Source organism: Geospiza fortis, unplaced genomic scaffold (assembly GCF_000277835.1).
Source record: "Geospiza fortis unplaced genomic scaffold, GeoFor_1.0 scaffold112, whole genome shotgun sequence".
NCBI lineage: Eukaryota > Metazoa > Chordata > Aves > Passeriformes > Thraupidae > Geospiza > Geospiza fortis.
The window spans coordinates 8,364,418-8,378,430 of NW_005054298.1; the positions used below are offsets into that span (position 1 = coordinate 8,364,418).

Consider the following 14,013-nt stretch of genomic DNA (forward strand, 5'->3'; position numbering starts at 1 on the left):
AATGAGAGCTGCTCCTTGAGGCTGTGAGGAGCCTGAAGCCCAGGTTTGTTCCCACTGCCTCCACGCTGGGGGTCCTGCATTGCCATAAAAACCACCGGAGCGCACACAGGAGGAGGAAGCGAACACTTTTGTTCCTCCGCCCCAAGAACTCAAGGTACTAAATGTTAATACTTGGAAATCAGCAACTGCCAAGAACAAGTTCCCCACCCACCCATCCACCCTAAGCTTTGAAGTGTTTTCTTTCTAGCTTTACCTTGGCACGCTGGCCAAATAAGTCACAAGCTTACGAAGGTCTTCCTGCCTTATTCTGTCATGATTGCTGCGGGCTGGGAAGGTCAAGACCGGACCACCTCGTTTATCACGGCCACCTGTGGAAAATAAAGGATTGTTAGAAAATCAGACAGGAAGCACACATCGAAAAAACTACGTGCACTGAATTGATAAATATAAATTACAGCACATTTAAGAGTCTGCACACCCGTTGTAGCTTTCAGACTTGCCTAATTGAGGAAGACAAGCTTGCATTTGCTGGAGCTCCAAATGGAGGATATAGGAAAAAAAAAAGCCCACACAAGGAAAATTGCTACTAGCACTTCTTCTTTCACCTAATCCCATCAAATCTAATATATCTGCCACTCCAAGCAGGAGATGCTAGTGAAATCCTGCTGTGGGGATAGTTTTAAACTGGTCAACACCAAGAAAGTGAAAGCATTTTTCACTGTAGCTGAGTGTGTTGCACTGTTCATTCCACGATAGTTTACACATCGTGCCAGTTTGAAGCTATGTATCCCAGTAATGTTTATGTAGCACAATGTTCTAATCTATCAGGTACTTCATTTGAATTAAAATTTTGATTAGAAGTTCATTTCTTCTCAGAATATTTGTTTTTGGGGGGTGCGTTCCTGTAGCTTTCCTGTCTTAAAAATCACTTATTTTAAACTGTCAGGGTCTGGTCCTTTGTCTTTTATAACAATTATCTAAAGGATTAGCATTAAAGGAATAACTCTACCCTGAACTGTACAACCACAAATACAGGGGCAAATATAATCTATTCTGCAGCACCTTATTTTATTCTCTCCTGTAAACAAAGTTTAAGAAGAGTGAAACTGAAATCTAGTCCTCATTCTATGTTTAGTTCCTCCTTTACGTATTATCTCAGGATTTCTTCCAGGAATTGTGTTGTTAGATACATGTTTGCACTGTTATCTAGGGAAAAGTTACAGCTAAACTACAGCTCAAAAAGCTAGTACAGAACTGCAAGGACCTCACAAACAAGCTGCAAAAAATGCACATGAGTTTGCACTTCTCAATGGAAAGTATAATCCCTTTAACAGAAATATCCCTTCTGAGAAAGGAAACCCATGTGCTTTCTGAGCTAATTTACTTGGCCAACAAGAAGAAAAAGCTACACAAGGACATGAACATCTCTGGCACTGATCCACACTGTGCTCTCTCATTAAGAACTTGGGACACCTGCAGTCTGTGCTACTGGCACATTCTTGTTACTATATGTAAGTTTTCTTAAAATACAGATAATTTTTAATTGCTAAGATCTGTCTAAAGAGTTTTCTACAGCACTGCTGCCTGTACAAGACAGAGTCTCTTACACAAACTTCATCTATACAAATAGAGATGCCACTGGCACCCATGGTTTTCAGTAGATGCAATGCACCTGAAGGATTACATTGTGCAAGTCTGCATTGGAGCCAGGTTGTGTCTGATTTGTCCAGAGATACAAATGGAGAGGCAAACAACAGATGTCATCTTTATTTTGAGCCCTCATGCAGACAGGGGTACATATGGAGTACAAAAACTGTCCTGCCTAATCTCCACCAAAATCTTGGTGCTTTCTATTTGCCTTTGGTTTTACACCATGAAGGTGAGGAAGGTCCACTGGAATTCAGTGTCACCTTGGCAGATCCATGCCTCTGCCACATAGCATGAAAGCAGGGATATAATATAAAAAAGGATTCCATTTACAAGGAAATAAACTCATCTAAATGTTCAGACCTTTTTATGAAAAAAGGCTTCCTCATATTAAGTACATTTTCCCTTTGTTGAGATTATTTCATGCACCACATCAATGCCAAACCATTATATCATGCATGATATGTGTCCAACAGAAAAGCAAGCCAGCCTATAGAATGGCAAACCAATACAAGTAACTAAAGCTGGAGGGAAATACTTTTTCAACACAAGAGGCTTTTCAAGGTTTTGAAACATTTCCCATCATATCTAGATGTAACCAAGGTTTTCAAAAGCTTCCAGATATTTGCTGAAGCAGAGACCTCAACCTGAACCGCGTCCCAGAAGAACATGCTACCCGCTACTCATTCAGGCTCCTTCTCCTTCATTCACAATCATTTAAATATTTGTACAACGTGGAAAAACACTAAGATTTGAGATCAGAAGACATCCAAGCCCACATTTATAATCCTCTCTGAGGATATGAAACACCTGGAAAGGGCCATGAGCTTCCCACAGCCCAGCAGCACTAATCACTCTGATGCTGCTCATTCACCTTGGCTTTGTAAACCAAAAATTGTGTTTCTGGTCAGGGACTCCTTTTAACACCTACCATTTCATCAAAGTGAGCTCTACAAAAATAAATAAATAGAAACCTGTGCAAATTCTGGTAGGCTGAAAACATTAAGTCAGAAAATTCTTGATCCTTTCAGTAACAGTAACCCAAAGATTTCAGCTACAGAAAAGAAAATAGGATCCAGAACATTCCTGTCCTGTCTTTGCTTCAGGATAAAAACTATCCCTCAACAGTTTATCTAAACTGTCCTCAGGGGAGCAGGATAAATAAGGCTCAGGCACAGGGTCAGAAGTTACCAGGACAGACCAGAGAAAATGGGTTAATTCTTGTTGGAGGAGGAAGGTTACATGCTGACCCAGTTGGATGCTTCTGGATGATGGAAGGATAAATAAGCACCCAGACTGATTCCTTCTAGTCTTATAGCACACAGAAACAAGGAAACTTGGGTAAAATATCAAGACATGCTAAGTTTAGAAACAAATGTTTCTCATTTGTGATAAAAGTGCAGCTCTAGGCTTTGAGCAATAGAGTGAAGTTATTACAAATACATCACACATATTAGAATCCTTCAATTGCTTCCTTCAAGTCCATGCAATCCAAGTTACTGAGAAATCACTAATTTTTATGAATGCCTACATATTTTACAATATTACCAAGAGCCTGTATAAAGAAACATCAGATTTCTTCTAGAACAAACTATTAAACACTAATTAAACGCTAATTAATTCACCGTCAGACTTGCAGAGTTCAGTAACTGTGGTTTACTCTCTTAAACACTGACAATATGCAGAGTTTTTGTTACATTTTGTAACTCAAAATCTCTGTTTTTCTAGGAATACTGAAGGGAATATTGCCACCATCAAACATGCCTACATAAGGATGCTCATCTCCTCTAATGGAGCTTGCTAAGAAGTAGCAGCACACAATAAAAGAGAAGAAAACCTCCTGGCATTGGCTGTGGAGGGAGTCTGTCTCTACCATTCCTTTTCTTTATTATTTTTTTACTGAAGGGAATATTAAAGTACTAAGAGGGGAAGAAGTTCAGCCCAGATACCACAGTGAGTCACTTGAAGAACCAGGAGAAGAAATGAGGTTTTCAGACTGGATCCATTGTGTTAGAGCTTCACAATGCTTGAGACTCTGCTTGTTACTAATCCACTCAGGGAGCCAAATCCTGCCCCAAGTCAGCCATGATCTCCGCACCAATTGTACACGCACAGTCTTCAGAGAGCTACTCAGCACATTGTTTAAAAAGACAATAAAAACTAGAAGGAAGCCAAGAGTCTCAATTGCTCTAATCAATAAGTCCCATCTCCTGCCTCCCCCTGGACTTGAAGAACAGTGATGAAATAATCAAACATGTCATTAGGCTTGCTAATTACAGTTATTAAATGCTAAAACAAACAGCTGATAATTTCTTACTGTTTTTCAAGTTGGGTTTTCATGAGATTTGCTCTGATTTAGAGAGGCAAACAGATGGTCTGGTTATTAGTGCTCTGGAAAAAAAGAGTTAGAAAAACACATGCTCTTCAGGGCACAGAGTACACTGAGAACAAATATTTAGCCATGTATGCCTTGCATTTCTCTTAAAAATCCTTTGTTGATGGCCTTTCCTGTCAGTGGCTTCTTTGCCAGTTCTTCCCATCTCCCTTTCTTCTATCCAATAAGAACCAATGGCTAAATTCAGGGTTTATTCCCAGAAGTAAGATCACATAATTCTTCCTCCACAAATCATCCAGGGACATTGCAGTGATGGCACAAGGCATTGTGATGCATACCACATTAAAAGAAAACCTTAAAGAAATCTCAGAAACCTGCATGCAGGCAGGCAGCACAGTTAGTGGCCTTCTGATGACCACTTTGCCAGCCAAGCCTGCAACCAAGAGGAAAGAGACTCCAGTGACAGGATCCCTGTTCTGGCAGCTGTCTGAACACCTCTTAGTGGTGGCCCCAAATATTTCTGCCTACAGTGGCCCCAGCTGCCCACAGGTAAGCCAAGAAATTGGCCATCCCAAAGTGTTAGTGATGTGAACTCTGTGTATAGGCTTTACCAATCTTAAAATCTCTGTGTCCTGAGGCACAGCCATCCCTGTTAATACACAATAAACTAAATTCCAGCTATGTGTAGTCCTGTTGAGGACAGGAAATTATTAGTTTCCGTTAATGCAGACTTCTTGTATACAGTAGATAATGATTTTATCAAGCTCTGTTTTCAAGCGGCATCTCTCCAGTTCTATCAGCCCTTCCCCCACGATCCTTACCTGCTTGCAGAGATCCACATTTAAGGGTTTCAAACCCTCTGCTTCCTTTCACACTCTCTTCATAAGCATGAATTCACAAGGATTAGCCAGAGACACAGGCAAATGTCCACACATGTAAAGGTTCCCAAGAACCTTGTCTAACATCCTGCAGCACAGCAGCAGCGGAAACAGGAGCAGCACACGGTGTCTCTGGCCCCTGTTCAGATGTCTACTGCAGCTCAAGTGAATGCACCACTTCATTTGACCCTGCAGATCATAAGCTGATCAATCTTGATGCTGTAGACTCTGCTGAGACCATAAGTGAGTTTCCAGAGGAGCTGAAATAATCCTCATCAGGTATTTCAGTCCAAAGTATGGTGAAAAAATGAATTATAATGAAGAGAGCCAGGAGACAGACGGAGCTCAGTTGATGTCAGGCGCTTCAATACAGTGATAAACAATACACTCTGGATTTCTAAATCTAATTGACAGACTTCCTAGGAAAGGAAAGTATCAAGGAATTGGTATCCAGAGTCTTAAAATAACATTCCTTTCTCTGTCATAGCTGAGTTCTGTGAGAGTCTGCCTGCTACTGGACTTACTGTGAGCAGACTTCTGTACTAAAACTCCTGCAACTTCAAGACAGACTAATTTGTTGCAAGGGTCATACACAGGATTAGCTGTGTGACCACCCTCCAGTTCAGCTGGTTCCAATCAGGTGATTCTAGTGCAAGTGATGGAAATTGAAGCTCCCACAACAAGACAATTAACACAGCTGTAGCGCAATCACCAGGGCCCGATCATCCACAGTGCTGCTCTTTGCAGCATCCATGTCTCAGACTCAATTCCCCAAATCAAATTCTAATGGCAAACTTTCATGACATTACAATTTAGGGTTAATGACTCCAAAACCAAGGCTAATTGTTCTCACCAGAAGATCTCCTGGCAGAGCAAGTCAGATGCTATAGATGGGATGCCCAGAGCAGCCACTGAGTGATCCCTTTTCCTATCAAGTAGATTTGTCCTGCAATCACCCAAAGCCACTGTGTGGATTTGAAGAGACAACCTGTTGTGTCTTGTAATTCATTTTCACTGCTTTATGCAAGTATTTTGGGGTACTTCTTTAATTTTAAATGTATACTGGCCAATGAGCCACAGCACATGGTGATGCCAGTCACTGCTGATAGTGGTACAGACACTCCAAACCCACACCCCAGGGCACAGGGCTGGAAGCTGTACAGAATAAGGAGAAACAAAGAGAGGACAGATTCTCCCTGATAACACACTCTTTCTCTTCCTCATTTGAGACAACTGTGGAGAAATAGTAAAGGAATGCCATGTTTTTGTAATAGCTGATTGCCCTTTTTTGAACTTTGTTGATTTCAAACTACACCAGGGAATGGTATGAAAAGGAAGATATTTTTCTGTAGCAAAATATAGAAGAATTGCTGATGTTTCATCTGAAATTTCTATTCCAGAGGAAAAGGAGAATGGAAATTTTTATTTTAAATCAAAACTTTTTGTGTAAATACAAAATGTTTACATCACCCAAAAATTAGATATTTTGGTTAATTTTATTCCCAACCCAATACAAATTCCAGTGCCCACAAACCAGCATTTGTGACCTCCTGAAACCAGAAAGTGAACTCTTTCAATTCCCAGAGGCACTGGGGGTCTCATTTCAACCCTTTCTCTGAAGGCTGAAGTGCATCTACTGCAGAAAAAGAAAAAAACATGCACCTCCACATGTGGTATCTGGCACTAAGTGACCTGTGGTGTCCTTGGGAAGGTCAGTGTCTTCTTCTCTGAGCTTTCCTCTTTCATTCATCCTGCTGGCCTCAATTTGGTGGAACCTGATTGTAAAGCTGTTCTTTCTTTAGATCTATTTACAGTGAAATTCCTTCTCTGAAAGACCTTTCAGGAAATCTCTGCTTTTCCTTAAGGCTCTCAGTCATGTTCAGAGGTTGCTGTGACCCAGATCATGAGGCTCCTCCCGAGATGTGGGGTTGGGGGACAGTGGGCTACCAAAAGATGGAGATGACTGAGCTGTTAGTGCATCCACTTCTTCCTGCTCTGTGCCCTTTTGGTGCCCAAAGCACAGAGGAAACCCTCCTGTTTCGCAGACACAAGCTGGGAGCTCTGCTTGTCACAGCTGCAGCAGCTCAGCAGCTTATTACACCCTTCTGCTGCTGATTCCTCTGTGCTCAACCACGCTCTCAGAAACCTGGCCAGCCTCCTCCTTTGTACTCCTGCCTCAGCAGATGAGCAGACAGTACCTGGGTGACAGCGGGAGCCCACGCGCCACCGCTCTGCCGAGCCCTCCAGGGAGCGGAAATACCGGGAAGGATCCTGAGAAACTCTTCTGGGTGGGATGTGGGGAAATGCTTTCAGCAAGACCCATGACATCAGTCAACTACCAAGCTTTTTATAGCCTAAGTGCATGAAAATTTCCATGCATGGGAAGGTAACATGGTAACAAATTCCCTTCTCTTCCCCGAAAGTTCATACACTTCGTTCCATACTGCCTTGATCAATAGAAAAACTACCATAAATATAATCAAGCAGCTGAACAACGCCCCAACCACTCTTCTAAAACAGCGTCTGTTTCCCGAGAAAGACTATAATCCCAGTTTCCAAAATATTTCACCACCTCTCACTGAAAAAAAGCACCTAAAATAATCTACAACCTGTTTTATTTCTTCTCCTCAGCATTCATCTCCCTCTTAGAATACAAAAATCAGACTCTGGCTTGTAACTCATTCCCTGATGGCTCCCAAAGCCATTCCATTGCTGGAAGCAACACAGTGAACCACCCAAGCAAAGCCAAGATTTTATTAGAGTTTAGGCAACAAGCAGGTTGCCAAAGCCTCCCCCCTGCCAGCCCCCTGCTTAATCTGCTTCCAGGAGGTCAGCAATGGAAGCAATCAGCCATGGCTGGGATGCGCCTCACCCACAACTGCTCAGTCCATCGCTCTGCATAGGAGCTATGGAATGGGACTTTCAGGTATTCTTTAGACACACATGTGAACTTTGTTCAGGTTCAGTCTAGCTCATAGATGAGATCACTGGAAGAAACCAAGAACCAGTTCCAGGAAAAAGTCTTGATATTATCCACCACCCCTCAACTTTCCTGCGGTGCAGGGATGGAGATGCAGAGCCCTGCGCCTGCTGCTGGCTCAGCTGAGGGGAAGTGCCAGGCACAGAGCCCTAGACAGCACTCAGGCTGGATGAATCCATGCCCAGACAGATCTCTCAGAGTATGTCAACTCTGAAATTAAGTGCACTTGTGAGAGCCTGAGTGCTCCTCTGAGATGACACGGCTGTGCAGGCAGGTCCTGTTGTGCCTGCTCTGGAGCAGGCAGCAGCTGCTCTGCCTTGCCTGCCTGTTCTGCCCTTCTGCAGGGTCCAGGTGTGGAGCATCCACCACACTGAAACACAAAGCAAAGCACAGCCCTTGCCTGAAGGGCCTTATGTGTTTTCTGCAAGTTTCCTGTTGAATCACAGACAAACAAGCTGGTGAGCCACAGCTGATGAGAAAAGCAATAAACTCTGTAACTGACATGTTCAGCTGAGAATTTTTGTGTGTGCTGATAAATTCTGCTGGTGTAAGGAGAATCCCCTTGACAACTTTACTGTACTGTTATCGTTAAAATTAACTATAGTATTAAACTATGAAGAAGATTCAATAAAACTCTCCTGTTCCTCAAGGAAGCATGATTAAAACACAATGTGCTCCCAGACCCTGTGCTAACTGCAGAACTTTTTGTTGTTGTTGTTGATCTTGGAAAAATCCAGGTATTTGATTTTTCTTTTTTGTCAAAAATTTTCTTCTGTGCTCAAAGAATACTCTAGGAAATTATTCCATTTTAATTAAAAAGAACCTGAAATGTTAAAATCATTTCCTTAATCTGCTTTATTACAACAGTCCAGGGGAACATTGGGCAGTACCTACACTGTGGGCTGGAAGGGGATGCTGGGGCTATTGCAGTGAACACCAGCAACTCAAAGTGTTCTGCAGTAAAGGGAATTGCTGCCCATAGTCATTGCATTTGGAGACCATGAAGAGGAGGTGTAAATCCTAGGACCTCTAGCTGTGTCAGGAACAGCACATTTTGAGCAGATCTAAGTCTGGAGGCTGGTGAGTCTATATGGAGCAAGCTGTACCCTGCCTGCAGCAGATCATGGTGTGAAAGCCTGGGGGATTGTGCTGGCACGGCTTATTTCACACCCCCCTCCACAAGGCAGCCTTGGCACAGGACAGTGTCTAATGAGCTGATGATTTGATGTGAGACCCTCTGGCTCAGAGCTGAACACAGGCACCATCAGTGGAAGGGGCTACATAAACAATCCAGACAGGTTGTCATTAATAAATATTCCATGAATTACCAAATAATCCTGCAATCATTTCCATGCAAAGCAACAGCAGGAGCCAAGAACTAAATTGCAGTACAGCCCCTGCATAAATTCCTCCCCTCCACTTCTCCAGAGCACCTAGTTCAGCTTTTGTGTCTCAAACAAGTGTGAAGGTACACTGGTTTTTTATTACTGTGCTCTCCTCTTCAGAGCAGTGAAAGCCAGCCAAGTAAAACATTTCAGGACATTCAGAATGAGACTGCAGTGCAAGATAAAGTACTCTTGCATGTGAGTACTGTTGGGATAGTCTTGATTTTCACAAAAGACTTTTGGTGTTTCAGAAGCTTCCCGCAAACTCCTGGATTTCGATGTAATTGATGAAAGTTTAGTCAGCATTTATAGATCCTTAAATTGTTTCCCCAAGTCACAGCTGGAGTTGTGATCTGTGGGCTATTTATTAACTGTTAAAATATGGGAAAACATCTCACACCAGCTATCAGTAGAGGGGAAAGCTTTTCTTGCCTGGATGGCACCTCCATGGCTGAGCACAGTGATGAACCCTGTCCCTATGGGACTGGGGGCTCAAGTCCTGCAGAGAGAGCCAAGGAGGAAGAGTCCAGGCACCAAACAGCCTTGCTGCAACCTCCTCCCTTCTGCAGTCAGCATTGCTGTGGAGACAAAGGAAACAAAAAAAGCAAAGACTGCAAACAAGAGGAGCTGGCTATTCTTGATGGAGGTTTTCTCATTGCAAGCAGCCTGAATGGTTTGTAATCAGCAGAAGCACTGCCACTGGAAATACCCTGGGTTTATGCTGCCAATTTGAGTGACTTCATGCAAGATTCTGATTGCTTCAGACTTTCTCTTCCCCCTCTCACTGACAAGTTGTAATTCACACCAGAAGCAATATCATCCAAGCTATTCTCAAAGCCTCTTCCATATTGTCTAGTCCTCATCCACCCCCAGATCCTTGAGATTTGTCTTCTGAATGAAGGCTGTAAATCTTTGTACAGAATGGTAGGAGAAGTTCGAGCATCTGAGTTATTATGTAAATGCAGCATCACTGGTACTTTTAACTGCAAGCTGATTGGGACTGTAAATGGAACACCAGTGATTTATAGGCCTGAGTGCTTCCTACATACAGGAATTGAATGCTATTCACTGCCCTTGAACCAAAGGCAGGATCCCTGAATTGTCCTTCATGCTGAGACAACCCATGTCTGGGCTGGAGCTAAGCAGCTGCCTTGCATCCTACCTGTGCTACTCATTTACCCTTGCCTCAGAATATGAAGAAAATTATTATGGACCAGTTTCCAATGATCTGAGTATTACTGGATAGTCCTGGTCCACATACAGCTCCTTTCTTAGCAGAAGGGCTAATTTAGGTACTGCCAAGCTCAAATATGAAACCAGACCCTTGAGACTCTGCAGCATCATAAGGACCAGGATGTGGCAGACAGTGCTCGTGATGGGCTGGAGGGATCAAAGAAAGATGTGCTCACCTGACACAAAGGCCACTTTCTCCTTCAGTATAGGAAGGACATCAGCAGCTTTTAAACCATCATTTCGAAAAGAACCTGCAAAACAGAAAAACAGGAAAGTCACATTAAAAGAGAGCATGCCCTTGCTCCCAGCTTCATGGACATGCCATGCTTCTCAAAATCAGACTGGAGAAAGGCTATAAATGACATAAAAGCACCAACAAAGAGGCCCAAATGGCAGCTGAACAAACATTAACATCAACAGAGATATATTTGTTTAAAAAATTAAATACAGAAAATCAGCTCTATCATTCAGAAGTTCTGAAAGGTTAACAAATTTTCTGTCACAGCATACATTGCAGTTGAGACAGCCACGATACACAGAGTATCATCACACAACTTCAGAAGGATTCAACCCATACAGAGTAACACCAGACCACTTGAAACAACTTCAAGCATATGCCCTTCTTGTTCTTCAGCCCAGCCTTTTATACCCCTCATGTTGATGCATTGTACCTGTGTGCCCTCTGTTCCCTTTGGTGGTTGGTCAGTGCCCCTGGGCACTCCATGGCTCATTGTCGTCAATGCTGCTCACCTGCTTCTCACAGCTGTACCCATTGGGGATGAGGCTGGGCTATAGCCCCACTCCCAATCACCAAAACTGTGCACCTAAAATTTCCCCACCAAGTAACCAGATTAATCCCTGCTGCCTTTTTCACAATACTATCACCTGGGAGATCCCCATCCTGCAGAGCAAGCCAGGAGCCTTCCTTCACTGTTCTGAACACAGCCAGGAAAAATTGGAGGGAACATTATAACATATACATATCAATTTAGCATCAGCCTTTGAGACAGATTTGCACAGGGGCTGGCCTAAAGAGAGCTTTTCCTCTTTGCCCCTTTCTGCTGTGCACAGCACAGCTGGGATGCAGCGGCTCGAGGTGGGACCACACTCAGAGGGAGGACACGCTCCTTACGAGTGGTTTGAAGCCCCAGCACATTCTCAGGGAATGCATGCTGTTTGATTACACATGAAGCATATCTGCACAGGCCATTTGCTCTCCCTGAAGTGCCAAATTACTTCATGTATCCTAAATATTCACCCAAGAAATCACAGTCTTTTACTCTCTTGGGGACAGAACTGCCCACAGTTTCAGGCTCCAGCAGCATCTCTCTGCTCTGCAGAAGACCAGCAGTGAGGGATCATCCCAGAGCAAGCCAGACACTGCCATTCCCAGAAAAGGTGGGTTTGAAGGACACCTCTGCAGTTCCCCTGAAAAATAATTCATCCATCACTGGGTAGTGAATAATAGCCATCATGACAAGTGATCTTCCATACGGCCTTAGATTTGTTCCAGCTCACCAAAGAATATAACACATTTGAAACCTTGTATTTTCACTTTCTGCCTTTCACAGGCAGGCAGTAACCACCATTCTTCTGAGATGGTGCCAGGGTAAGAAAGTCTTCTCACTAAGCAGTTTTCTAGAATCAGGGTAACATTGCTGCAGCCATCACACCCTCCTTGCTGAACATAGCAGATGGTACCTGACCAGTTGGGTGTGAAAATGGGACTGGGGATAAAAGCTCCCCCTTTACATTGTCATCTTTTGCTGCCAACATGCAGCCTGCATAGGCAAAGTGGTTCAATCCACGCAGACATTTGGAACAGACAGGAAGAAGACCAAAACATCCATTTTCACCTGCAGCTGATCTACAAGTGTTAAGTATTATTATGGTTGAGTTACTGGTTTTTGCCAGTCACAGTCAGATTGTGCAACAAGGCTGTCTTGTACATGTAAATATGTCCTTCCCCAGTGACCAAAGGCTACAGCTACCTATCTGTGTCCCCACTTGCTCTCAGGTGTCACCTCTGTGACACTCAGCCCCAGGAGATGTGTAAGCTCACCAGCTAAGCCTTAAGGTAGTGAAAACTAGCACTCAGAGGAGTGAGGTAATTCAATGCAAGGCCAAGACCAACGTAACTGAAATTTGAACAGGCACTGCAGCACAGTCCCAGAGGATGCCTAAAGTGTGCATTGTGTCAATAAAGTGTTTTGGGACCAGGGAAATGAGTCCTGATTGCTGAATTCTTTCTGTCTTCAAGTAAACAGGACTTTGTGCACTCTGTGTTAAATATATGAGACTTTGCTATTAACTTATCCTCTTAACAAGAATAACCCCTCAGATCCCAGGCTATGGCCAGTTCTCACATCAAAGGTAGGGAGTGCTCAGCCACGGGCATCATTTGGAATTTAAGAAGCTTTGTACATAAGCATCTCATCCAACCATGAAGCAAATGGGAACAGCCAATGTGTGAGACACATCACAAGGGTTTGAAGACACTCAAGTGGAATATGGGGCCAAATTTATCCAGCTGCAAGATCTGCAGTGTCAGTGCAAGTTGAGTTTTTCCCAGTATTCATTAAATTTGTCAGGAAAATGGCAAAAGTCGATTCTTAGGCGCCCAACTGTGCAGCAGACAGCGTACAACTGAAATCTTTGTGAACACTGCTAAAAAAAGCCAGTGGGCGTGTGTAAAGCACACCATAAGGACTTCTTAGCAAGAACCCACTATACTGAGGGCTGAAGGCCAGTTTCAGACACTCTCCTGCAAGGAAGGACTGCATTTCACAGAGGAAATACATGGAGACCAGGAGAAAAAGGTATGACTTTAAAAGATGGTCATCTCCTGAGCTGCAGCAGGGCAGGCTGCAGGCAAGGGGCTCTCTGGTAACAGCCCCAAAGTCTTGACTGGGCACAGGAGAGGCAAGGAAAGATTTGAGTGGGGACAGTGCTGCAGCAGGTACCTTCCCCTTTCTCAGTATTGCCCAGGACAGGTCAGACACACTCCAAAGTAAATGAGGAATGAAATCAAAAACTGCGAGCCTGTCCTACAACCAGGGAATAAACAATAAGTCCCAAGAGCTGCAAAACTTCCCTTGGGATGAAGACGGAAGCTCTGAAAGGTAGATCAGTGCCTAAAGCAATGCACAGTACTTAACCAATTGCACCTCATGACCTACAGATGCAGCCATGGCCAGTGCTTCCAGAGGTTGCTCCAGTTCCTGACAAAATTCCTGCATTGGAGGCTACATATCAGAGCATGCTGTCAGGTTTCCAGCAAGAGCTGGGGCAAGGTATGCATAAATGGGAAAACCAATGGCTCTAATAAAGACTCCAAAAGCAACAGCCAATCTGTCTCCAGGAAGGGCCGGCACAGAAATGATGCATTCCCCAGTTCATAAGTTATTATAAGCATATCCCTAATGATGCTCATTTTCATCCTCTTCCCCAGCTGTTTCTAATACATTTGTTTTGTTTGTTTGCGTGCTGGATCCAAGGCCATGTCTGCAGAGCACCATCTCGTTTTGCTGCAGAGCCCCGTGCACAGAAGGGCTT

General features: G+C 43.6%; 1 protein-coding gene across 1 annotated transcript in view; it reads right to left on the reverse strand.

Annotated features, from left to right (window-relative positions):
• Positions 1 to 11,114, reverse strand: part of LOC102031426 (kalirin RhoGEF kinase) — a 178,479-nt gene extending 167,365 nt beyond the window's left edge. Inside the window, 3 exon segments of the mRNA XM_031057685.1 lie at positions 254 to 368; positions 10,635 to 10,709; positions 11,108 to 11,114. Of these exon segments, the coding sequence (XP_030913545.1) occupies positions 254 to 368; positions 10,635 to 10,709; positions 11,108 to 11,114 (197 nt within the window).
• Positions 11,115 to 14,013: the final 2,899 nt, after the last annotated feature.